Genomic DNA, 24,591 nt, shown 5'->3' on the forward strand with positions numbered 1-24,591 from the left:
AAAAAGAGCTACGCCTATCTTGCTGTGTTCTAGGTATCTGAAGCTTAAAAAGACATTGCTTCTTGCATATCAAGATGTGAGGCGTCACTACAAAGTTGCCCTCTATTACCATTCAAGTCGGATACAGCCCTTTTTCCGCATTCCACCAGATTGGGATGTCAGCCAAAGAAGCATGCGCGAAAATCAACTATTCTTTCGAGGATTGCAAGCAGATATTGGTAATTTCGATATATTGCACATCTTCGGGTTTCTTACTGGCTAAGTGAACGCTCTTCGTAGTCTGGTATGTTTCACTTGCTACGCGTTGAACATTCCTTCTCTTTTCAATGTCCCTTTGCATGATTGTTAACTAACCATCTATATAAAGGGCAAATGTACTTTACTGTAAAGAATCAGTTTCTACGTCGCTGGCTTGCTAATACACAACATTGTAGCACTATTTTCCAAATGCGCATACTCAAATATTCCTGTCACATTGTTCATCTAGCCGAGATATATTCACAGGTGACTGTTTGAATATTGAATTGTCAGGAAATCCGATGGGGATATTTGTCACAATCATGAGAGGAACCCGTGTTTATACATGGCTTCTTTTCTATCCTTTTCTTACTCTGTCCGTCGTTTAATCCTTATTTTTTGGTCAGGATTAGGCACCATCTGGCCCTCTATACATAAACTGGGCGGTCGTGCAGTTCCTTTCTTTTCCCATTCGATATGATAGTCCAAAATTAATCGACAGAATACTAATTTTACCTTACGGACAGCATAAAAACGCCCGACACATGCGTGCTTGCCGTACCCGAAACTATAGTTGAGTTGCAGTTAGTATCATAGAAAGTGTTGCATCCAGCAGGGTAACTCACGCAAGATTGGTTTTAGTCACTGTTGCGGAATTATATAGCTGTTCGCCTGCTACAGATGTCGCCCGTTTTGCGGCTGCAAGACGCGCAAAACGGAACCCTTCAAATTCGTACGGATTTTCGAAATTATCTGCGTCACACATTATTGCACGACTTGGGAATGCAATTCGGGCTCCCACGGGAAGAGTGAGGCCATCGTTGAATCGGAATGGTTTTTCCATCACCGTTCGTGCCGCAGTGACTCAACATCACGTTAATGCTTGTTTGACGATATTACCCGATGGGAGAGAACATCTACTTACTGACTCCGTTTGGATGCAGTCGATTCGTCTCGCGGAGAAAGCTATCCACCAGGGGAATATTGTTCAACATTTTATCCGTCCAGCCATGCTCAGTGACCGCACTTTGGATTTCCTCCCTCATTGGGGCCAAATACTGAGGGCAATCCAAGACTTGATAGATCATTTGGGTCAACATTCCTCCTGGAGCACCACTTCCAGCCCAGAGGTTTTGTAAAACCTGCTGTGCCAATCGCCGTGCTGTCCGCTCCTTGCCCGATGGGCTAGCTAACTCAATAGTCCATTGAACTGCATCAACTGGTCTGGAATCATCTGGATTTTCCTTCATATTTTGCAATCGATGCTCGATAACAGGTATCAGCAGGTTCATCACCCTTTGCATATTATTCCGGTGTCCATATGAACCAACCCACGAGAAAAACTTCCGCAATGGGCCAAGTGGGATGGACGACAACATCACACCATTCATAAATACTGACTCCGAAAATTTTAATGAGGATTTTATATACTCCTCGTTTCGACACAGCTCCTCTCCAATAAGAACCCTGCTAGTTACCCGGTGCATTAGGCTGGAGCAGATCTGCAAAGCATTGTATGTCTTGAAGTCTACATCTCAAATGAGCTTCCAGTTAGAGCAAAGACACGCACAATGGTCCGTACCTTTCGCGGCACCAAGCTCAGTGTTCATTGCATAATCACACTCGTCTACTAGATACGGGATAATTGTTGCTATGCAACTGTCAGTTAAAAGAAGCCTTCTGAAGAACCTCTACTCACGTAATTGTGGGTTAAGACGTTTTTTGACAACGTCAATCATTGTATTAGTGGTGTACAGATCACCAACCGAGGATTGTAGGTGGAAGGCCTGGGGTTAATAATTCTCAGACCTATCCATCATTATCAGTGATACTGGGATACTACACACATCGCTTAAGCTTTGGAAAAAGCTCAGACTTCCGAAGTCTGCCTTCTTTAAATCGTCCAGATATTTTGGTGGCATGAAAAGGCAGTCGAGTGCCCACCAATTGAGCACGAACGGCTTCCCCAGTGCTTTATTGACCTAATTCGATCTGTTCAGCTCTGTAATTAATGATTGAAGATTTGTTCCGAGCGCTACTACCTCCGCGTATCCCTGTTCTGTCAATTCATCAATAGTCCATCGCACGGATTTTTGTCCAAACAAAAGGGATAGAATGCGCGATTGCCCAAATCGATGAGAACCATAGATTCCCTTCGGTAAGAGAATTGAGAATAGGACGACGGCCAGTAGGCACGTCGAAGCAGCCACCGGCCACGATCGACTTTGGGCTGAGGCAAGATGCAGAAGAGAATCCATTGCTCAGCACTCGACGAGGGCTGATTCCTGAAGATTAAGAACTAGTAACAGTTTATGTTGAATCTTTGTGCATGTCTCTTCAACATGTTGAGCTCGAATAGTATCCACTTGCATTAGCTTCAGGATGTGGATGGCATACAGCCCGGTGCCCGCCACGGATACCGAGATTGGTGGTACCGGGGGTACGCCGATACCCCCCAAGAGCTGGCCACCATGCGAGTATGGCCCCGAATCGCCGTGTAGGGCTCCCCTAACTTCCAGAATACAGAAACAAAACGCCGTGTAACTGTCGAAGTTTGGGACGGGGACACAAACTACGGTTCATCAACGTATTCGACATCTGATAAAAAGCAATAGGAATGTGTGGTAGCACTGCATGATACTTCAATATCGACTACGCTCTACACAGGAACGGATCTACAATCGCTGCTCGAAGTATGTCCTGTTGGTCAGCCTGTTCCCCGTTGAAAGCTCATGGAAGTTATAGATGGAAGTGTTGAGTGTTATAGATATTCAGACGAAATGGGCAGCAGCAGGATTCATATCACTTGTGTGGATCCTTCATTTCGCATGGAGATATGTGCGGTTCAGGAGGGTTTATAGCGACTTTCTTAATCTGCCAAAAATAGGAGAGGAATCGCAGACCGATTTTCGATCTGCAATGGAGGAAGGTACCAAAAAGGCATCAGTGTTCGCCCCTCCATAATTTCATTGGATATTAGACTAATTCATGTGTGAAGTATCCCAATCATGCGTTTGTGCTACCACTCCAGAACCCCACGGTTATTCTGCCGCACAGTGTGATCGACGAGATAAAATCACTTCCCGATTCCCAGGTTTCACTGAACGCCAATAATTACCGCCGTTTTTTCGGAAGATACACACTCATGGGTACCCCATCAGATGAGTTCGTAGCATCCGTAAAACAGGATCTAACGCGAAATGTCGGCGCCATGCTGTCTGAAATGCTCGAAGAGACGGATTATGCAACAAAATGCACGATTGGAGAGTACCAGGATATACGCAATAAGGCAATCCCCGTGTATTCGACCATGCTGCGGTACATTGCATTGGTGAGTGGCCGGGTCTTTGTTGGACTCCCTCTCTGTCGTAGTGAGGAATGGGTGGAATCATCCATAAATTACGCCGTAGAGAGTGTCGCGGCTGGTCAACAACTCAGAGCATACCCTGCGCAGCTCCGAACTCTGGTGGCTCCTTTCTTGCAGAAGATTCGCGATGTTCAACAGCACCAGGCGCGTGTGCGTGAAATGCTCCACGACACTATTTCCTATTGCCAGCAACAAGGGGGCGCCGAAAAAAAACCGGACGCCTGTCAGCAGCGGGGTCGGCTCGCAAACTGGTTACTCCGTCATTACGGCTCGCAATCTTCTGTCTCCGAGAAGCTGCTGGGGAAAGACCACTTGCTTGCATCGTTTGCGGCAATCCATATAGCTACCAATGCCCTAACTCATGTGCTCCTAGAACTAGCTGCGCGGCCGGCATACCAAGATGAGCTCCATGAAGAAATCGCAACAGTGTTGACATCCGGTTCAAGTAAGGACCTCACGATGGTGGGCATAGGAAAAATGGTCAAGCTGGATAGTTTTATCAAGGAATCCCTACGGGTGAATCCACCCGGTGGAGTTGGTGCGGATCGAAATTTCTTTGAGTACTTTTATCTTTGTGACTGATATAAGTATAGTGACTTTAATGAGAGAGACCACGGCACCATTGGCTCCGTCATGCGGGCCACTTATCCCAAAAGGGACACTGATCGCCTTTGCCAACAACCGGTTTGATATGTCATCACCACACCCGTTCGACCCAGACGAGTTCGATGGTTTTCGTTATTCCCGTGCGAGGCAGACGGCAGGAAATGAAGGAAGCAATCAGCTCATCACTCCAAGCTCGGATTCCCTGACGTGGGGATACGGCAGCCATGCTTGTCCTGGACGTTTGTTTGCAGCAACTGAGCTCAAGGTGATAGCAATACACCTTATAACAAACTTTGATCTGCGCTTAAAGAATGGCGAGGGCCGCCCGCCGAACACGTCGCATGATTTTCAAATCATGCCCGACCCAAGAGCGGAGATTGTACTCAACTTCAGAAAATAAGAACGGGTGTTGTGTAAATAGCCGGATCCATCGATCGAGTGTTGTTAGTTTGAGGGCAGGCAAACAATGCAAACTGGTTTACGATAGAGCCAATAAGCCTTATGGTGAGTGTGATTATATAATTCGAAATGTTTGCGTTACATGCAAACACCGAATCTTCGCTACCAAAATCTCGAAGTGCAAAGTGTGTTGTGTCTATTACAAGTATGTACCCATTACGCAGAACGGGATTATAAGGGCATCAGACAGCTACAGTGAAGGTTCCGCTTGTAGTTGTGCAACAAGGCCAGACGCACACCACAGTCCCGTCGCATTTGCCTGTGCAACAGCTTTTCCAAAAGAGCCGCAATCACCCACTGCAAATACGCCAGGCACACTGGTAGTTTCATAAAAGGGCGCGTTCACACGAATATCACCTTCTTGAGTAAGCTCCAGGTTCAATTGCTGGGCAAACGGCCCGTTGACTTCCGTTTTTGGCTTATGAACCTAGCAGAAGCCGTCAGCATTTCTCACTGTATTGCAGATTAGTTAATTGAGAAGGGCAGTGGGATTCATACTAGAAAGCCCTCTGTTATAGTTGTTCCATCTTCCAACTCGATTACCATCTCAGGTTCCTTCGAGCCGTTGATGAGCTTCGCGATGTGACGCGTCTCCAGCTGGAATCCAGCAGACTTGAGCGGGCCGGCGAGAGACTCCGACAGCTCAACAGCGCCGTCTGTGTAAACCGTAACTTTCTCTGCGAGACGTCGGGCCATGCGTGCCAAGTGCATGGCAGGACGAAGACTCGCACAGTCGCCAACCGCCAGCACGCCTATTGACGCACACCCTCGATCCTCGTACCCATGGCAGAAAAGGCAGTGAAATCTGCAGCATTCAGGGCGTTAGTTAGCACATATTAGCACGCGCAGAGTGGCGGAGGGAGCTTGTAGCCTACATTCCCTTTCCCCAGCAGTCCGCGTATCCGTGGATGTCGGGCGAAATGTCGCGGACGCCAACCGCCAGCACTAGCTTGCGACCCCACCAGATCTGCCCGCTGGCGTCTTTGGCCTCGAAATACCCGTTCGTGTCCTTGCGAACCTCGTCAACCCTCACGTTTTCCACCTGGATCGTCCGGTATCGCTCCAGAAGCTCTTTTCGACCTGCTGCTCGAAAATCGGCCGGCGCACGATCGTCCCAAGTCACCACATTGTGCATGTGGCTTGCAAGGTCGTTTCGGTAGACGCCTGAGTCGAAAATGACTGCTGAATGGAGCTGACGGGCGAGGCCGAGGGCGGTCGATAAGCCCGCGGGGCCACCGCCGATGATCAGGACGTCGAGGAGTTTCTTCGTCGCCATTGTTTGTGCTCAGACCACTGGTTCTTTGGGAAATACGTGCTTTGACATCTCGGGGTCATACCTCTCCATATACATCCGGCCGCTCCGGCCCGTTTGTACCACATCGGCCACCGAAATATGTTTTTTCCGTGCCAGAATCGGCGGAGGAAATACAGAAAGCCAGCAAATACCTCAATCAATGCCAAGGAGGTTCCTGTTAATTTATACGGGTGCTCTGAAGATGGTGCCCCGTAATGCAAAAGGAGGCTGCCGCGGATTCCGCCCAGCCGGAGGACGCGAACTTGCATTTTCGATATTCAATGACTGCAACCAGAGGAGACTAAAGTCAACATGGTTCTTGACATACTATTTCGAAATTCTCTCATAGCATGGTTGCTGTGTGTGGTCTTCCTTCTCAGCATTGGCATAGCGTTTCTTGAAGCAGCATACCCCGGCATTTTACCATGGCCAATTGCTGACGCTCTCTCTGGTGCCATCAACGTTAGTTATGGAGCCTGTCTGAGCTTCACTGGGCTGTTACTTATGTTATATTACACAGATCTACTTGAAATGGCTCTATCCAATTAAGAGTGTGGATGGGAGAACAGATCTCCCAACATGCTCTTACCGCTGGCCAAACGGACAGGGAGATGTTGGCAAATTCCTGGATGGTATTGAGAACAGCTCTCTTTGGGAGAAACGACATGGTCCTGTCTACAGAATTTGGAGTGGTTTAAAGTCAGAAGTGTAAGGAATATGCCAAATTAGCACTCAAAGACGGCTCATGAACAATAATATAGCGTTCTCACTTCTCCGGGTCAGCTACAGGCTGTTTTTCAGGACTCTGATAAACATATAAAAGCTGTCAATAATAACTCTGGATTTCTCATGGGTGAATTACTAGGCCAATGTGTCGGCCTGATAAGCCCTCCGCACTGGCAAAAAGTGAGGTCAATCACAGAGGTGCCATTCCGTCACCAAGCTACTGCAACTAAAGTTTCGGATATTTGGCAGTTTGTACGGGATCATTTTGATGTTCTCGAAAAGACGTCCGATTTGAGTCGTGGTTTGATTCACCCCGCTCAAGATATGAAGATGCTGCCATTTTGGGTGGTTTGCTATTTCTTCTATGGCAAGCTATCAACAAACCTCATCGAAGAATTAAGAAGTTTAGCTCCAACTCGAGAAGAATTGATGAAGCATGTGATTCGTGGTGGCATCTCACGATTCACTTTGTCGAGATATCTTCCCACTCAAGCAAATAAAGACTTGCTCGTATTCAAAGGACGTTGGCAGAAATTTAACCGCGAGGCGGCCAGCTACGCACGTCGCAATCACCCGAAAGGCGGGGACATTGTACCTATTGTTCAAATGTTCGAAGCTGTTCAACGGGGTGAAATTTCAGAGGAGCAACTCCTTCAGACATTAGACGAGGCACTATATGCCAATCTTGATGTGACGACTGGAGGACTCTCCTGGAACCTGGTATTCCTAGCAGCTTATCCCGATTGTCAACAAAAGCTACGCGAAGAGGTACAAACAATGGTAGCTGATGAAGCTAAATTCGACAATTACCTTCGCTCTCAGTCTACATACCTACAGGCATGTATCTTGGAATCCAGTCGCCTCAAACCTTTAGCCGCATTTTCTGTTCCTCAGTCCGCCCCTACAGCTCGACTTGTAGATGGCTTCGTTATCCCTGCTAATACAAGCTTTGTGGTTGACTCGTACTCTCTAAATGTCCGCAACGAGTACTGGGCTCCAGACAATGAGACTTATCGACCAGAACGGTTCCTGGCTCGGAAAAATATAGACTTAAGGTACCTCTTTTGGAGGTTTGGCTTTGGACCTCGCCAGTAAGTTCCGTACTTTTTCCCTCCCTACTGAGCTTCTGATTTGCTCATGACAGTATTTTCTAGGTGCATGGGGAAGTATGTTGCGGATATTATAATTCGAGCAACACTGGTGTACCTTGTACAAAACTATCACTTAAGCCTCTTAGGCAAGGATGGCTGGGCGAGGGATAAAGAATGCTGGATTACGCATCCGGATTTCCAGGTTCGGTGCGAGAGACGATAGTCTACCTTAATTTAGGGAAATTTACTCCGTACTAAGATATATCATGGCTCTCAAAAGTAAAAGTAAATCCGAACCATTTTTGGAGCCACATCGTCTCTATCGACGTTTGCTTGACTCAGTGCTCTCGTTAGGCAGAAAAAAATACGAATTAAAATGGAAATCCAATACCAGCAGTGAACTATAGAGAGTTTTGAAGTACCCTAGATAGTAGACAGCTCTTTAGACATTCACAAAAGGAGCTGGATCAAAGACTACAGGAGTACCTCATACTGTATTGGATGAACCTGGGATCGTTCGATTCGTTCCATATTGATGGTCGGAAATCATAAGTACCGAGGAGCCGAAAAGGAGGCCGAGAAAGGCGCTCAAGCCCGAGAGGTCTCCGGGGCGGCTAATTGAAAATATGTATGCATAGTATTTTTCTCTCTAAAATTCAAACCTAAATATCACTTTTTTTTTTCGCTCCCTCAAGCCTAGCCACGCAAGCCTATACCTGCGATTATGGATGAAGACAAAGTTCTACAGGGTAGCGCAGACAAACAAGGAAAAAAGGAAAATGGAAAGAAGCCGACCTTGATAGGGCTCTCGCAGCGGTCCAGCGGTGTTGTTCAGACTATTATGCCAAAAATCAGTGCTGCTGTGGCTGAGAGAACCCGGCTTGATAACCCAAACATTGACCTTTCCACTGCCGAGAATTGGCTTCTGCGCGAAGAGTTGATAGAAATTTGCAAGAATGGAGTGGTTGAAGGCCTTGCACCTAAAGTCGGTATTTTCAGAAACGTATGCAAGCAACCACATACTAAATCAGATATTTGTGTATAGCACTTTTCTTATCCAAACGGGTTTTCCGGTGACCCTGAACTTATTGAGGCAATTGCCAGTTTCTTTAATAAATTCTTTAATCCGATTATTCCAGTTGAAGCGTCGCATATAGCTACGGCCCCAGGAGCAGCGAGCTGCTTAGAGGCACTGCTCTTCACAATTTGTGACCCAGGAGACGGCGTGTTGGTTCCAGGCCCGTATTGGAGTGAGATATGTGGGCAAGTAGCTACCAGAGTATCCTGTTCTAACAAAATTTCTAGATGGATTCGATTTTCAATTTCGCGTTCGGCCGTTTGTAAAACCAATTTTGGTGAACACCGAGAGTTTCGACAATACTCTATCTGCGGATTTATTGCCTGCACTCGAGGCTGCTCTGAAACAGGCAGACTGTCCCGTGAGGGCATTAGTTCTTACCAATCCGCATAATCCCTTCTCTCAATGTTATCCCCGAAGCGTCCTCGAGGCATGCCTGCGGTTCTGTGAAGAGCAAAACATCCACTACATATCGGATGAGGTGTATGCAATGAGCACATTCAATATAAGCACTTCGAATCCTCTACCAACATTCGTTTCAGCCCTGTCTCTCGACGCCGAGAGAATTGGCTGCGCGGCACAACGCATCCATACTATCTGGAGTATTAGCAAAGATTTTGGGTCCAGCGGAATTCGCCTTGTAAGAATAGAATTTCGAATGGTTCGGATTATATGAAGCTGAGAAAGCTGACATTCTACCCTGAATAGGGATGTACGATATCACAGGCCAATCCTGAGATTATAGTGGGGCTTTCTCTGGCTTCAAATACTCAGACGTCATCGTTGGCTGCAATATTCACTAAAAGTCTCTTGACATCACCGCAGCTTTCAGATCTCATACAACTAAATCGAGATCGCCTATCGTCGTCGTACGCCACGGTCGCATCATGGTTGAAATTGAATAGCATCAAATGGATTCCGGCTAATGCAGGAGTTTATGTGTTTGCCAAACTATGCAAAGACGCAACGACCTGGGAAGACGAAGCGTGTATGATTCAGAAATGCAAGGAAGGAGGCGTTCTTTTAAGTGCCGGGAAAAATTATCATGGGGTGGAATCTGAGAAAGGCTGGGCACGAATAACATTTGCTGTGCAGCCAGAAGTCTTGCAAGCTGGGCTTTCAAAAATATCAAAAGTACTTGGAAAATTTCCACCGCAAGTGGAAAAGTTTCCTAATACAAAGGCCGAGTAACACCTGATCGTGTTTGCAACTTTTAGCTTTATCAAGTGATCATATGTCGGAAAGGGAAGCGCAATTGGATTTGAAATGTGGCAGTGCATGAGACGCCCATATATGAAGTCTGGCTGGGGTTTGAAAGCATATAACTATTCGGTGACATCAACCCCGGAGAAAGAGGTGTCATCAATATAGCAGCTGGTTTGATGTTTGCTACATTAATCGAAAGTCAAAGATCCGTCGATGAACGGGAGTAACTACGGAGTACGGAGGATGGAGTACTCCGTAGAGCACGTGAAGATAACATAGTCATGTGACCTTTAACTAAGGGTGCGATTAGTCAGCAGATTGTTGACTCCAGTTCTGCGAATCTTTTTTCCCCTTCTGAGTACCTCCATGCAGTTATGATAGCACATAATGCAATCACTACGGAGTACTCCCTATAGTAATCATATCATACCGCCCGCCCATCCGCAAGAAGATTTACCATTTAAAGATCAGACTGTGTAGCTAGATCTTAGCTGTTCCTCCTGTGGAGTTTACGCGCAACCCGGCCATCCTTTACTGCCTAAAAGAACGAATTGTCTCTTATGAAGCCCAGCAGTGATATCAATGCCGGCACATTTCCAACTACGGAATCTGCAGCCCCTTAAGACTCTTTTTACTTAGCAACAGAACTATAAATAGCCCCATAAGCTTCTAAGTTTACAGGTCGATCAAGAGTAACAAAATGATTTCCATCGGCCGCCGGCCGGGGAACGCTTATAGTTCGCTGCGGACTTCGGCATTATACCAGCATCGTCGGCTTTTCCATTCTATTGGTTGATATCTCTTCAAGATTTATCCTAATATAGCGACAGCTTCTCCAAGCTCTTGTCTCGGGTTTCGAAGTCGTCAATTCAACCCTTGAAGCTTGTGTGTTTTGTTCCTTCTCAAAATGGAGTTTCTTCTACAGAGTTTGAACAGTCATTTGGTCTCTGTTCGCGATCATCTACGAGGAAAGCTTCACGACGACCTTGTGTCTCGCCTTCATAACCATGATGAAGGGGCTCTTCCAGACATGGACTTGGCCACAATTGCGGCCGAATCTATTGACCTACTTCATTCGATAGAGCAGATGCTAGAACCGGGTCAACTTGTACTTGCGGACCATTTCCTTGGTGAGCGATTTATCCATACTCGAAAACAACCCATTAACATTGATCAAGGCTACGTTAACGCTAAGTGTCTATGCTCTGCCGTCGAGTTGAAAATCCCAGAAATTCTTCAAGAAAAAGGCGCATCTACTGTCGAAGAGCTTGCTTCTCTCTGTGGTGCTCATGTTGACCGCCTCCGCCAGGTATTGCGAATTTTGCACAACAACGGGATTTTCAAATACAGTCCTGGAAAAGGTTGTTATGAGAATAACTCCACTTCCACACTTCTCCTTCGTGATCACTGGACTCAGTGGCATAATTGGATTGATCTTTATGGAAACCAGTTCTACGATATGGCGAGGGGCATTCCCAAATCAGTTCAGGCATCGGAAAATCGATCGCCCGCTCAAGTCAATTTCGACACTGATATGGATATGTTTAATTACTTCAACAAATGTGGCTGGGTACCCCAATTACATCGAACTCTTGGTGGGGGTGCCACTGCTCAGGGACCTGGTATTATAGCCGACTATCCATGGAGTGAGGTTGCGAACGAGACGATTATTGATATTGGGGGTGGTAGCGGTGCTTTAATATCCCTTTTACTTCATACTCACAAAACCATGCAGGGAGGCATTTATGATCTCCCACATGTCATCGACCATGTTACCCCATTCTTCCACTCGCCCGATGGCCAGTTTGCCGACCTGGCCGACAGAGTTCCTCGGGAAAACTTGATTGGAGGCGATTTTTTCAAAAGTATCCCTCCTTCTAAAGTATACACCATGAAATGGACGCTGCACAATTGGAAGGAGGCCGAAGCTCTGAAGATCTTACGAAATATCCGCCAATCCATCATACCTAGCCCTAAAAGTAGACTCGTGGTTATGGAATCCATCTTAGCTGACGGCAGATCTTCTCGACTTTCAAGATATGCCGATATGAATATGTTTATTGCCGTCAACGGGCTGGAGCGGACGGCTACTGAATGGAGAAACTTAGCCGAGAATTCGGGCTGGAGAATAGTTCGAATAATCCCACTCCGAAACTCATGGCCCGCTGCTATCGAGATGACGCCAGATGTTCCGCGACAGAATGGTTGGGCAGATAGTTGAATAAATGCAATTTTTCTTCTCTGGGTACGCCGGTCAACGTTCCAATCTAATGCACCTCCGGCTTAAGGTATTCCCAATTATGAATAGTATCTGTCTATATTTTGTTTATGGTTTTTGAGCGTTTCTTTTGTGCAAACCTCATTAATTCTATGCCATTGATGCTGGAGCGTCGTGCACGTAAACCTAGGCATGTATGTGCGCACCCTACGTCTGATTTTCTTAATGCCACCCCTTCGGAAGCCGAGCTTGAGCATATAAGACTACGTATAAAATACCGGGTGTTATTGTGAAATCTGTGGTCAAGTGCAGGTGAACTAACTAGAGGGATTCAGACTATCTTCATACTTGTAGGATGTCACTTCAACAACCTTCCCAGACTGCCAGCCAAAATGGCGAAGTCGTCATAGGTGACATTGAGCATGACGGACGTGTTATACTATACATTATCAAGGGTAACAAATCGCTTTCGGCCGCTGGATAGAAGAAAGCTGACGATAGTACAGCCGATGAAACCTCTTACATCAATTACATCAAGCCCTTGATTCTCGCACAGGAGCTCGGTTTCCCACATGTCATCTCTGTCATCAATACGACGTCACAGGCAGCATATAAGATACATCCAGAACGCATGGTTCCTTCATTGAAAGATAAAGACCCCCAGACCGGAGAGCAGATTAACGTTTTTGAAGGCACCGCCTGCCTGCAATATCTGGCGGATCGTTTCGATATTAATGGAGAGTGGAGCGGGCGTACGGCTGCGGAACGCGCCGCGGTTTTTACGTGGACAGCATATCAAACTGCTGGCATTGGGTATTTAGCAAAGATTGCATATACATGATTAGAAGCTAATCACCTCTTCAAGGGCAACTGCAAAGTATTGGTTGTATTTTCTACGAGGCTATCCAACCAGGAAGGACCCGGTTCAGCTCCCAAGAACAATTGAAAAGTAAGATTTAAAAGAAAGCACATATAAATCACGATCAGTATGTGATGCTCACATTTTTATTGTCCTAGGTTGCACCAGAATACTCTAAAACAATGGGATATTTTGAACAAACGCCTTGAACCTGAAAATCAAAAATATATTGCCTTGAAAGACCGACCTACACTAGCTGATCTGTCCTACTTTCCATTTGCAATGCCATGGATGTTTGGGTTTCTTGGAGTAGAAATAAAAGACTGGCCGCATATCGAGGAATGGGCACATCGTATGTTAGAAAGACCTGCTGTTCAAGACATCATGAAAAGGGCAAAGACATTTGGGCACAACATGACAGAGGAACAGGCCCGTGAGCTTAAGGCTGCAGTTTGAAGTGATGGACTGTTTTTGCAATTTTGCTTCTTTAACCCCTTGGTTTAAACCAATCTAGTTTTTGACTGCGTAACTAATCCGTGTCATTACATAATCGTATAGTTAGTTAACTATGTAGTTAACTATTACGTAGTTAGTTGCGCTAGTTAATTATCAAAGATTTTAACAAGAGTCCAACAAATCCAAATCAAGTCGAGAATTAATAACTCAAGTCATTGAAGATACCGCAAATATCTTTTCTTCTATGCTGCGGCTCGGCTAGAACGTGTCTTTCAAGAGTTCTTGTTAGTAGACTGTTTTCTCAGTGTACCTAAACGCAAGCTGCCATACAAAGGTAGCAATAAGAAATATTTTCCCCATGGCCACGGCTATTACTTCTCACCGTAGAGTAATAGGGTGAAATTTGTCCTTCGGCGTTTCAATCTAGCCTTTCTCCGAGACGGCCACCGATTTTCTGCCTTTTAGCAAGGGTTTTCGCTCCGACATCACCATGGCATACTCCGTTTATCAACTTAATGATAACAATGTTCACATCTTTTATACCTGGCTTTATTAAACGTCTCTTCTTATCCAAAAAATCTGCCAAAGAAAAACCTAAAATGGCGACTTACACTTCTGTCATGCGGTTCATCGAGCCCTGGGCTGATAAAAAGGACATTCCTTTCATCCGTACAAATGCTGCACCAGGATACGACTATATGAACTTTGACTGGATTGACCACAATGTGAAAATAAATGATGCTCGTCCCGAGAAGTTTTCCTTTAATCTCGACACCCATGGGTTTGCATATCGCGATGATCCTGAGGGAGGTGCCCCAGAGATTCTGCAAATTCTGAGGGATAACAATGCCGATGAGATCAAAAGACTGTACTACCCGCACATTGAGAGACTAATTAAGAGAGAAACCGGTGCCAGCCGAGTAGTAATCTTTGATCATACTTCCAGAAAGAGACGCCCTGAACTTGGTACCTATGACAACCCCACCGGTAAAGAGCAGCCAGCAACAATGGTAAGAAGTCGTCTCACACGTTAGCTTATTCTTGAAGACCCTAATTTTGAGGATAGGTGCATTGTGATCAGTGAGCTTTTAACACTCATGCGCTCTGTATCATGCTAATGCCAAGCAGGTCTACAAAAGGTGCACTCCGTCGGCTGGAGCAGAATGTTCCTGGAGAACTGGATGAAACTCTGAAGAAACGTGTGATTATGATAAAGTAATTGAGGCCCCGAGTTTCCCTTTTGCCGAGCTGCTCGGCTAATCATTTGGCCTGGTAGCATCTGGCGCCCTCTTCGCGGACCTGTTGAAGATTGGCCGCTTGCGACTATGGATTACCGGACCTGTGACCCAAAACTTATATACCCTACTGATCTACTCGAAGATAAAGATACATTCCGTGGCCAGACAGTTACTTTCGGTTATACCGACGAACAGAAATGGTATTACCTGGATGGACATAGGACTGATGAAGTTACACTTATAAAAATTTGGGACAATAGTGTTGATATCGACGCCAAATGTAGGAATTCCCGCCAGTTAACCCCCTTTTTGACAGCTCAGGCGTGAATAACACGAGATAGTGTGTCCGCATGCCGCTTTCAAACACCCAAATACCCGCCCCGATGCTCCGCCTCGCGAAAGCGTCGAAGTCCGCTGCTTTGCACTGTTTGATTAGACATCGTGTTTCGGCCGTGCTGATTGGGGGGCGGGAGATGTTGTCCTGGGAGGTTAGGCACTCGGCGCCCGGAAAATGATTTTCTCGGGGGCCGCGCTGGCCTCCAAGGTTGTCTGCTGAAACTCAGAACTTCAAGGGGCATAAACCCATACTCATGTTAGAAGAATGATATAACGGCAGCAGGCCTGAGTATCGAATCTATATGTATGCAACAAGTTCGGGAATTAGAATCGATGCCGCTTTCCTAATTAATTCGCAATAATGGATACAAAAGCAGTTCTTCCGTCTCACCGCACACATAATGGTGGCCATACCGACATACCATCGAGGAAAAGAGCTAACATGTGGTATCGGGTCCTTCTTTCACTTACCTTTCTAACCATATTGTATTTTGCGGGTAGAAAGGCTATATGGGTTGCACTTTATCGCAGGTCTCCTGTGCCTTCAGTGGAGGACGTCCTTCGCTCAGCTCCCCTTACAGGTATACCAAGGCGTGCCAATAGTGACAGCCTGAATTGCTAATTAAACCGGTATACAAGATGGGCATAATGACTTTCCAATCTGGATTCGAGCCTTCTACCAAAATCATCTCTACCAACGCAACTTTACGGGTGACGTTCCGCTGTTTGGCCAAGTAGACTTCCCCCGCCTTACTGAAGGGGGCCTTCGTGGTCAGTTCTGGAGTGTGTATGTTGAATGGTATGCTAGATCTTTGTATCTTGTCCTTACTGGAAGGAGTTCAAGTTTTAACTTGGGGCGACTGATGCAACAACAGTCCCACGATCAAAGACACATACTCCGATGAAGTCTACTTCGAAGGAGGCCGTGATACCTTGCAGCAGATTGACCTCGTTAACCGCTTGGTGAAGGCAAACCCCGATCATCTAGAGCTTGTCCACTCTACTGCGGAATTTCGCCGTGTTTTTTCTCAAACCGCTCGCATTGCAAGCTTCATGGGAATTGAAGGGCTTCATCAGATTGTGAATAGCGCAAGCATCTTGCGACTGTATCATCAACTTGGCGTGCGCTACGCAACTCTCACACATGAGTGTCATAATGCTTATGCAGATAGTGCCACGCCGGCCAAACCGCTCCATAATGGTCTCTCGGATGCCGGAAAGGCACTCATCCGTGAAATGAACCGGGTTGGAATGGCTGTTGACCTTGCACATGTTAGCTATAAAACCATGTTGGATGCGTTGAAAATAAGCCAAGCCCCTGTGATGTTCTCGCATTCTTCGATATATGCTATATGCGCCCACGAGAGAAATGTACCGGATGACATCCTGCAGAAGCTCAAGGTAAACAAGGGTATTGTGATGATTAGCTTTTACCCCGAGTATACTAGATGCGATGACCCAGCAGCTGCAAACATTACGGATGTGGCAAACCACATCCAATATGCTGGAGAGCTGATCGGATACGAACATGTTGGGCTCGGCTCCGATTTCGACGGAATGCCAAAAGGAATCGTCGGCCTTGAGGACGTGAGCAAGTATCCTGACTTGATTGCCGAATTATTGCGCCGCGGCGTCACGGTTAAGCAGCTTTCTGGGGTTATTGGGGGTAACGTATTGCGGGTTATGGAGGATATTGAAAAGGTTGCTGCACAAATGACCAATGAATTGCCTTTGGAGGACAATGTCAAGCCATTTTTTGGCTAAACACGCACCGCTAGCTGATTTAAATACTTTGTATTTCATACATATGGAATAAAACACTCCGTATAAAACGAATGTTTCAAGAATGAAGATAAATCTTCATCTGAGTATTTTCTAGTGTGATACTCTGTTGAGTCGAACTTTCAACGGTTTCTTCACAAACATGACGAAAATTTCTTGGCCAGATGCCCAATTCTGACATTCGGGGGTCAGTTCTGCGTCGAAGGTCCAAACAAACCGGGCGATGGTCACTATCAAGGAAATTAGAATGATCACTCAATATGCGACATAAACATACATCTTGCAAATGCATAGGCCATGTTCTTTCCTAGACAATTTCTAGGACCGGTGGAAAAAGGCTGATGTGCTTTTTTGTCATCATGAGCAAACTGAATATCGCCTAACCAGCGCTCCGGACAAAACTCTGACGGCCGGGTAAAATTGGCCTCACAGAGTGATGCAGCATATCCATTTATGCCTACTGCATAATTAGCGGGTACATATTTTCCTAAGATTGTGGCGCCTCCAACTGGAGTCCGACGAGGAAAGGTGCTGGGAACAACAACATAAAGACGAAGGGCTTCTTCGATTACGGCATTTAGGAGGGGCAGTTTCTGTAATGCAGTAAATGTGATCTCGGATTCCTTAGTGAAATTGTCTCTAATTTCGTGACACAGCTTTCCCCAGAGTTTACGGTCACGGAGAATGTAGTATGTGCAACCGAGGATAAGTGTCGCATTTGTGTCACTTCCGGCTGTCATAAAAATTGACGAGGATATCTCTAGTTCAGGAATTGTCATTCCATCCTTCTCCGTGTTCTCACGAAGCAGATGTGATACTACGAGTTATTAGTATATGTCTCAAAAGGGGTGAACGGTAAAACTAAAGATGAGATATAATACCGAAGTCTTCGCGGCCTGTTCCTGCTGCGATTCGCTTCCGTGCCATATCTGTTGTCACTTCAAATTGCTTTTTCCATTGGCCAACGATTAAGGCAAGCGAAAGATTGACGAAAATGTTCCGTGATAGCCACGCAGGTAGTCTACGCAAAGCTTGAATGTAAAGGCCCTCCTTTACATGACCGCTGACTAGATTTACCCATGGATGCAACTTGTCCCCCGTCGTATTTTCAAGACAATTCAGCGATCGACCAAAGGATAGGTCGAGAATAACGTCCATAGCAGTGCTAGTGAACCAAGGGAGAAGGTCGACTTCGGGTCGCGTAGCCTCGTCTTTCAATCTATTGATTAAAATATCAATATAAGACGTGATAAGCGGTTCTTGACGAGAAAGGGCTCGGTCCGAAAATGCATGTGCGAGAATTCCTCGTAGTCGACCATGATCTTTATTTTCTGCGGTAACCTATGAATATCCATCCTCCGTTAACAAATGGAACTGAAAAAAAAGCAATATAGGCGGGTTGCAATGGATGACCGACAATCACTGGAACTGAATTTATTGATTGCGAATACCACGTTTTGTCCTTTTCAAGTCCGCTTTTCATGTCTTTGGACCTCCACACTGCAAAAGTACAACCCATTAATACTGAACAAAGAATGGCAGCTTTCGGTGATACTTCACCATGAATGTCCTGATACGCTCTACTAGAATTATAGGACAGCTCATCCGGCGCGATTCGAACAACCTCGCCGTACGTGTCATGCCACAATTTAGTTTGGTAAGGGAGGTCACCAGTCAATTGATGATATATATAGTGCAATCGAGTTGCTTTGGAAAGCCATGGCCCTGGGTATGAGCGAAGTGGGTGGAAATACACATTGTAGATCGTCTTAACCAGCAAAAACGCGATTAGCTATTTGTTGAGTCTTGTCAGTACTGTGCAACCACAGAAAGGGCGATCGACAGTTGGGTTCTGACTGAAATAGGTAGTGTAATACAGGCCAGGTACACCCAAGACTCGATTTTTGGTTCACGACTATTTGAAACCGCTCGGATAATGTTGAACATGATCAACGGTGGGAGATGTCACCCAGGGATGATTGTACACAAACCAGTGTCAAAAGAAGTCCAAAATCTAAAAGAATATCTTCTTCTCTGAAGGACTTTCGCTTTGAAAAAAAAATACAAAGATACAGGCGGACATCGAAAGTACCCATTGGAAATCGATTTGTGAGAAACAAAACGCATGGCTGGTCGGTGCCCGAGGTCGGACCGACAGTTTGGCCATTGTAACTATCCAACATGCGCAAAGTTCCGCAAAAAAGGAGTGCATTGCACAATAATGCAAAGCTGCCTTGCAACAGTGGGCCGTCGTAACAAGTCGAGTGACCTGTGCTTTAACAAGAGCGCTTGTGCGGAGGGGCTTCCGGAGTCTAGTCCACCTGGCGCAGAAAAGCGGCATTTCCGTGGAATGCATCAGGCGTAAAAGGAGAGGAGTGATGTATCTGTAGATATCTAGGCGTTTATCAATCAACTCTTTTTAAAATGAACATTTTCGGGCGTTTTTTATAATGAATCAATCGCATCGGTGTTAAATCAGGTGCACAACAAGTAGTATTAGCTAGTTATAGGTGTGTTCAATGAATAAGCCAGGAAATGAAACGTCCTATGGTGCTCCATGGCGTGTGAATGACTCCCATGGAAGTTCTGATGAATCTAGGTTGAAATAAAGCTACCTCATGTGACTACTGTATCCCAATTGGGAAAGAACCAACTACCAGTTAGTTAATATCGGCTCTATGTTACTCCGAATCCGCATCACAACCAAACAAGCCTCCCTTACTGCACTTCAATCTCAAGCGAACCCGGAAGCTCTCTGGCAACTCCGTTTCCGGCGCAAACGCCTGCGGCAATAGCCATGGATGCGTTCTTGAACGGCGAGGCGCAGTCTCCTGCAGCGTATATTCCCGGCACACTGGTCGCTGGGAATGGGTGCTGGACTTTAATGTCTCCAAATGGAGTCATCTCTAATCCTAGACGCTCTGGAAGCTGGCCCCGAAGCTTTGTGTACGGCTGATGAACGAGAAATCCTTCGGTGATAACGGTATCGTCGTCTAACTCAACCACGACTTCGGCCCGATTCTTCTGTTTTACGAGACGGCGGATCGGGCAATCCCTAATCCGAAAATTTGTCCCCTGCACAAGCGGCTCCAGATTGGCGGTCACCTCTCGGTCACCGTTGGTGTACAGGTTGACATTGCGCGCGAATTTGTTAGCATCGCCTGCCAATTTTACCACTTGTGGAAGATGTTGCGCTAGTTTGTTAACAACTAAGATGCCGGCCGACTCAACGCCCCGTTCCTCATATCCAAACTGGAAAAGGCACGGAAATCTACACGCATAAAAATATTAGATGCATCTCTAACGTGGATACTTGTAGAAATGATTGGACGGAATCTCTGAACTTACATCCCCGTCACCCAGCAGTCCTCATAACCTGCAATATCAGGATAGATCTCATCTACGCCTGTTGCCAGAATGATTTTCTTTCCCAGCCAATTGTTTCCATCCTCTGTTGTCAACTTCCATAAACCATTTTCTATCTTTTCCACTTCAGTGACTTCGGAGTTCACAAACGAACAAAGCCCAGTTTTTTCAAGCTCAGTCCGAGCTACCTCGCGATAGCGATCTGAAGATGCTCCCTCAAACCCCGGGAGTAACCGTATCTGGGGCGCAAGATTATCACGAAATATGTTGGAGTCGAACACAATAGTCGAATGTGTCGCCCGGTAGAGCGTTGATGCGGCGGAAAGGCCTGCATAACCTCCCCCGACGATGAGAACATCAGTGACCGTATCGGTAGTCATTTTTAGCTTGTGAATTGAGCTTGAGTAGTTAGTGGCTTGAAGTGGTAGCGGAATTATGGAACCAACACTCTTGCATGGAATACGCCATTTATCGAATGCCCGGCATGCGAGGGAATGACCTCGGCATCCGATCTGGCCTGGCTACAGAGAGCGAGCTGATCTTTGCAGACTTGCTTCGTCTGTGCTACCATTGGTGCTTGAGCTTTACCTATGGATATTCTAGCATTACCTCCTACTCTCATTGACCGCGTTGCAAAGCTTTCGTCTCGACGCTACGAAAACTGTTTCAACAATGGACACCAACGACTATGAGCGCAATTTTCTCTTTCCTAAGCCCCCTGGGTCGATCATCCCCCATATTCTTCTCTTTATGGTGCAGATTTGTGCGCTGAGCGCTCCCATATTCCCTGGACGCAAAATCCTTTTTACAACTACAATTATCATCCTTGCCGTCGTATCAAACTTCAGCCCTTTCACGAGTGATGCCGGATTGGCGCAGTTCTTCTCACTGGCATGGCCTCATTATCTGTCTGTCCTGCAAAAAATCATATTTGCTCCGTACCCAGGACCTGAAGTCACCCTCTGGCGCATTGATCGCCCCGCCCGAGAGGCACTCAACTTCATGCCATTCGGTATTTCAAAGCTTGTTTGGGCTTTTATTATCTGGTTCAATCTACGGGGTATCAGGTGGAATTTCCAGGTAAAAAACATTCCAGAAGGGCCACGGCCAAATCAGGGACGTTGGTCTTTTGTTGCAGGTCGTGTTCTTACCTTCATCCGTCTCATCATTATGGGGGATTTTCTCTCGAGACTTGCAATTCAAAATTTTTATACAGCCCCGGATGGCGTTGTTGGGACTATGAATAGCCGGTATCTCACAACACGGCATCCAAACCTTATGTGTAGGGTTTACAGGACAGCCACTGTAGGCATGATCCCGTATACATTTATGAACTTGCAATATGTTGGAGGCGCCATTGTATGGGTCTTGTTAGGAATCAGCAAGCCAGTGGTAAGATGGTCTTGACGCCATACACCGTAGAATAACATTTCGCTGACCAGATACCAAGGACTGGCCCCCTTTCTTTGGTCGATTATCTCAAGTCACCACCGTTCGTGCATTTTGGGGTAAATATTGGCACCAGATGCTACGTCATGTAAGCGAAGCTAGCACACTCGCAAGTCGATTTACTCGCCCTAACATTGAAAAAATAGACAGTGAATGCTTATACTGGCGCTTTTGTGGACGCACTACACCTTCGACGGGGCACGCTTCGAACTTACACCCAACTCTGGCTCTCCTTCGCAATTAGTGGCATAATGCATTCTGCTGCCATATATCTTATTCCATCGCCATTAAACATCACCTTTCGGGAACGCAGTCTGGGGTTTTTCCAATTTTTTATGCTTCAGGCCACAGCTATCACCTTTGAAGATTTTGTGCAATATATTTATAAAAATCTTGTGTCAAATTTACCCCAGCGACCATGGCAACGGTGGCTGGGCCATTTATGGGTAATTTTTTGGTTTGCCTTCTCGTTGCCATACTTTTTGGACATTATGCTCAAGTTAAAGAGTATGGAAAAGCCAATGCTTCCCTTCACTATTATGAAGCCCCTTGTGCCATATGCATCCATATGTTCTAACATAGAGGCCGCGTGATGGAGAATCTGGACTGGCATACGGTTATAATGTGGAAGATCAAGATCTAAGTCTAGATTTAATATAAAATTTGAAATATATCCTCTGTTGAATATTGTTATCTTATGCCATTTACAGATATATATCTCATATTAATATATTCAATATCTGGATCAGTAGTTCAAGTTTAACTTCTATTTAGCAAACATCAAGTCTTCATTCTCTGTCGTAGCGTAACTCGGACACCCTGTGAGTCTGGCTTCACGGCACCTATCAGATTATCACGAACAATTTCAACATCGTCTCGTGTGGTCTCGAACAAATCAAAGTCGTAATTTTGCACAACTGTAGCAATTGTTCGGTAAATTATGGCTTTTGCTAGACTTATGTCATGTTAGCTTGATCATAAGTATTTTGGCAAATGAATTGTAACATACTTCATCCCGATACACATCCGACTTCCTCTGCCAAAAGGTAAGAAATAGCGATCTAGTGAGTTTCCACTTTCAGAGGCAATTTTCCACCTATCGGGATTGAATTTCTTTGGTTCTGGAAAAATTGTCGGATCAAGGTGTGTAAAATGATGGTCCATGCTAACAGGAGTGCCAGGCGGGATCTCCCACCCTTTATATTTAAGGGTTTCGTCCGGGGCAATGCGTGCTAGACGTCCAGTTACGGACGAGGTCACTCTCATAGACTCCATCACGATGTATCTCTAAATCAAAAGAAGATAGGTCAGTAAGGTAGCATCTTAGAAAAGCTTGGAACGATAGAATGGCATGTCCGTACAAGATACGAGAGCTGTTCGAGAACGGTCCATGATAATTCTTGCGCAGTGCACTCACGGGCTTTACACAACGACCGAATCTGAATGCGAAGCTCAGCTAAAACATCCGGATTATCTGCGAGGTGGTAAAATATAGCAGAGAGGGTTTGGGCGGTGCTTTCTGTGCTTGCCATAATGAAGCTGAACCCTTCGTTCGATAGCCTGGATAAGGACCGTTCGTTTGCAGGCAGAGGGCTACTTTTTAGTTTCTGTATCAGACATGGAGCTTTTGTGGAGTGATCGGATTCCATAGCGACTTTGGCAAGGGCCGAAGTTTCCTATATGCAGTTAAGAACCATAATACCATTCTGCAATGGATACTACCTATTCTATTCGGGGCTTCACGGACACACCTTTTGCAACCCGAAAATAAAAGACAGTCCTTCCATTTTATCTAAGACCGACTTTGGCACTAAGATTAGGAAGTAGAACGATTTAGGAAAATGCCGAAAGAAGTGCGAACCCGTCAGAAGAGGCTGGATAACATCTGTCCAACGAGGAAAAAATGACCAAGAATTTGTCTGAGCTGGAGGTGCGCCATACCACATTTGAAGCACCGAGTCAATGGTTAGGCTTGAAAAAACTGTGCCTAACACGACGGGGTTACCATTTCTAGCAAATGCGTCTAGTTGGCTACACATAGTAGAGATATTGGGACGAATCACAGTTTCCTCGAAGGACACGACTGACTGTTTGGAGAAGCTTGGTGCGAGAGCGGAGCGGCGCTGGCGATGAACATCGTGATGTACCGTGGCAGAACTCGTTGCGTTCGTTCCCTCAGATAAGAACCAGGCATATTTGTTGCGCTTGCGATTCCCAAGCGGATACAGCTCTGTAACCCACTCTGGATCTTTTATATGAATCTCACTGGGGCTGATGCGCACTATGGGGCCTGGATAAGAGTCAGAAATGCCGAAAGCCGTTAGAAAAAGAAAGTAGCTTTCTATTCCTAGAAGGGCATACCATAGATCGAGTGTAGCCGCTCAATTTCTTTAAAATACTGGCCGCCCTAGCTCACCAATATTCAGTGCTCTTCTAGTAAAAACATTTTGAGGTTAAAGGTATCGCTAATACCTGGAAGACATCAAAGTAGCATTCGTACCACAATGTCAACGCGGCTAATCGTGGCCCTGGGAATTTTGACAGAGGGTGGAAGTACAACCTCCATGTCCCGATGGCGATAGCGTAAAAGCCGTAGAATGTCGCAAGTGCAACAGCAATATCTATGACGGTTAGCATAATTCTGATTTCCCTTCTGAAATTGATTGCATTGTTGAGCGGAATCTCTAACCAACGAATCTACTTCTCTTGCTTCTCTTCGCTATTGTAATCAAAAACATCGACGCCATCGCTATGTCTCAAGTCGGGCGCCGAAACACCGCAACCGGGTACCGTACCAAATCCAACAGCGCATAATCAAATGAA

The 24,591-nt window shown here is 45.9% G+C and overlaps 13 protein-coding genes across 13 annotated transcripts; 8 read left to right on the plus strand and 5 right to left on the minus strand.

The window, feature by feature from the left end:
* Window positions 1-859: 859 nt before the first annotated feature.
* LOZ57_005234 (uncharacterized protein) lies at window positions 860-2,495 on the minus strand (the record flags this gene model as incomplete). The annotated part of the gene is made up of 6 exons (XM_049254265.1): window positions 860-1,101; window positions 1,163-1,765; window positions 1,820-1,888; window positions 1,937-2,024; window positions 2,085-2,219; window positions 2,280-2,495. 6 exons carry the CDS (start codon window positions 2,493-2,495, stop codon window positions 860-862), a joined length of 1,353 nt encoding a protein of 450 aa, XP_049106735.1.
* Window positions 2,496-3,156: 661 nt separating this feature from the next.
* On the plus strand, window positions 3,157-4,610 carry LOZ57_005235 (uncharacterized protein; the record flags this gene model as incomplete). The annotated part of the gene is made up of 3 exons (XM_049254266.1): window positions 3,157-3,183; window positions 3,236-4,142; window positions 4,198-4,610. The coding sequence occupies 3 exons, from the start codon at window positions 3,157-3,159 to the stop codon at window positions 4,608-4,610; spliced, it is 1,347 nt and encodes a 448-aa protein (XP_049106736.1).
* Window positions 4,611-4,859: 249 nt separating this feature from the next.
* Window positions 4,860-5,945, minus strand: LOZ57_005236 (uncharacterized protein; the record flags this gene model as incomplete). Its single annotated transcript, XM_049254267.1, has 3 exons — window positions 4,860-5,096; window positions 5,168-5,474; window positions 5,545-5,945. 3 exons carry the CDS (start codon window positions 5,943-5,945, stop codon window positions 4,860-4,862), a joined length of 945 nt encoding a protein of 314 aa, XP_049106737.1.
* Window positions 5,946-6,275: 330 nt separating this feature from the next.
* On the plus strand, window positions 6,276-7,784 carry LOZ57_005237 (uncharacterized protein; the record flags this gene model as incomplete). The annotated part of the gene is made up of 3 exons (XM_049254268.1): window positions 6,276-6,425; window positions 6,484-6,671; window positions 6,725-7,784. The coding sequence occupies 3 exons, from the start codon at window positions 6,276-6,278 to the stop codon at window positions 7,782-7,784; spliced, it is 1,398 nt and encodes a 465-aa protein (XP_049106738.1).
* A 720-nt stretch (window positions 7,785-8,504) lies between these two features.
* On the plus strand, window positions 8,505-10,049 carry LOZ57_005238 (uncharacterized protein; the record flags this gene model as incomplete). The annotated part of the gene is made up of 4 exons (XM_049254269.1): window positions 8,505-8,765; window positions 8,826-9,030; window positions 9,086-9,498; window positions 9,567-10,049. The coding sequence occupies 4 exons, from the start codon at window positions 8,505-8,507 to the stop codon at window positions 10,047-10,049; spliced, it is 1,362 nt and encodes a 453-aa protein (XP_049106739.1).
* Window positions 10,050-10,971: 922 nt separating this feature from the next.
* LOZ57_005239 (uncharacterized protein) lies at window positions 10,972-12,285 on the plus strand (the record flags this gene model as incomplete). The annotated part of the gene is made up of 1 exon (XM_049254270.1): window positions 10,972-12,285. One exon carries the CDS (start codon window positions 10,972-10,974, stop codon window positions 12,283-12,285), a length of 1,314 nt encoding a protein of 437 aa, XP_049106740.1.
* A 352-nt stretch (window positions 12,286-12,637) lies between these two features.
* LOZ57_005240 (uncharacterized protein) lies at window positions 12,638-13,597 on the plus strand (the record flags this gene model as incomplete). Its single annotated transcript, XM_049254271.1, has 4 exons — window positions 12,638-12,737; window positions 12,789-13,095; window positions 13,148-13,231; window positions 13,300-13,597. The coding sequence occupies 4 exons, from the start codon at window positions 12,638-12,640 to the stop codon at window positions 13,595-13,597; spliced, it is 789 nt and encodes a 262-aa protein (XP_049106741.1).
* A 599-nt stretch (window positions 13,598-14,196) lies between these two features.
* On the plus strand, window positions 14,197-15,162 carry LOZ57_005241 (uncharacterized protein; the record flags this gene model as incomplete). Its single annotated transcript, XM_049254272.1, has 4 exons — window positions 14,197-14,607; window positions 14,664-14,677; window positions 14,726-14,812; window positions 14,874-15,162. The coding sequence occupies 4 exons, from the start codon at window positions 14,197-14,199 to the stop codon at window positions 15,160-15,162; spliced, it is 801 nt and encodes a 266-aa protein (XP_049106742.1).
* A 370-nt stretch (window positions 15,163-15,532) lies between these two features.
* Window positions 15,533-16,935, plus strand: LOZ57_005242 (uncharacterized protein; the record flags this gene model as incomplete). Its single annotated transcript, XM_049254273.1, has 3 exons — window positions 15,533-15,752; window positions 15,811-15,970; window positions 16,047-16,935. The coding sequence occupies 3 exons, from the start codon at window positions 15,533-15,535 to the stop codon at window positions 16,933-16,935; spliced, it is 1,269 nt and encodes a 422-aa protein (XP_049106743.1).
* Window positions 16,936-17,204: 269 nt separating this feature from the next.
* LOZ57_005243 (uncharacterized protein) lies at window positions 17,205-18,900 on the minus strand (the record flags this gene model as incomplete). The annotated part of the gene is made up of 4 exons (XM_049254274.1): window positions 17,205-17,770; window positions 17,835-18,294; window positions 18,371-18,745; window positions 18,811-18,900. The coding sequence occupies 4 exons, from the start codon at window positions 18,898-18,900 to the stop codon at window positions 17,205-17,207; spliced, it is 1,491 nt and encodes a 496-aa protein (XP_049106744.1).
* A 771-nt stretch (window positions 18,901-19,671) lies between these two features.
* Window positions 19,672-20,699, minus strand: LOZ57_005244 (uncharacterized protein; the record flags this gene model as incomplete). Its single annotated transcript, XM_049254275.1, has 2 exons — window positions 19,672-20,224; window positions 20,302-20,699. 2 exons carry the CDS (start codon window positions 20,697-20,699, stop codon window positions 19,672-19,674), a joined length of 951 nt encoding a protein of 316 aa, XP_049106745.1.
* Window positions 20,700-20,991: 292 nt separating this feature from the next.
* Window positions 20,992-22,361, plus strand: LOZ57_005245 (uncharacterized protein; the record flags this gene model as incomplete). Its single annotated transcript, XM_049254276.1, has 3 exons — window positions 20,992-21,711; window positions 21,770-21,856; window positions 21,915-22,361. The coding sequence occupies 3 exons, from the start codon at window positions 20,992-20,994 to the stop codon at window positions 22,359-22,361; spliced, it is 1,254 nt and encodes a 417-aa protein (XP_049106746.1).
* A 187-nt stretch (window positions 22,362-22,548) lies between these two features.
* Window positions 22,549-24,515, minus strand: LOZ57_005246 (uncharacterized protein; the record flags this gene model as incomplete). Its single annotated transcript, XM_049254277.1, has 7 exons — window positions 22,549-22,723; window positions 22,778-23,055; window positions 23,130-23,444; window positions 23,520-24,058; window positions 24,130-24,175; window positions 24,241-24,389; window positions 24,458-24,515. The coding sequence occupies 7 exons, from the start codon at window positions 24,513-24,515 to the stop codon at window positions 22,549-22,551; spliced, it is 1,560 nt and encodes a 519-aa protein (XP_049106747.1).
* Between the last annotated feature and the right edge of the window lie 76 nt (window positions 24,516-24,591).

This window comes from Ophidiomyces ophidiicola (assembly GCF_022830035.1).
Source record: "Ophidiomyces ophidiicola strain CBS 122913 chromosome Unknown scaffold_25, whole genome shotgun sequence".
In the NCBI taxonomy this organism is placed as follows: domain Eukaryota; kingdom Fungi; phylum Ascomycota; class Eurotiomycetes; order Onygenales; family Onygenaceae; genus Ophidiomyces; species Ophidiomyces ophidiicola.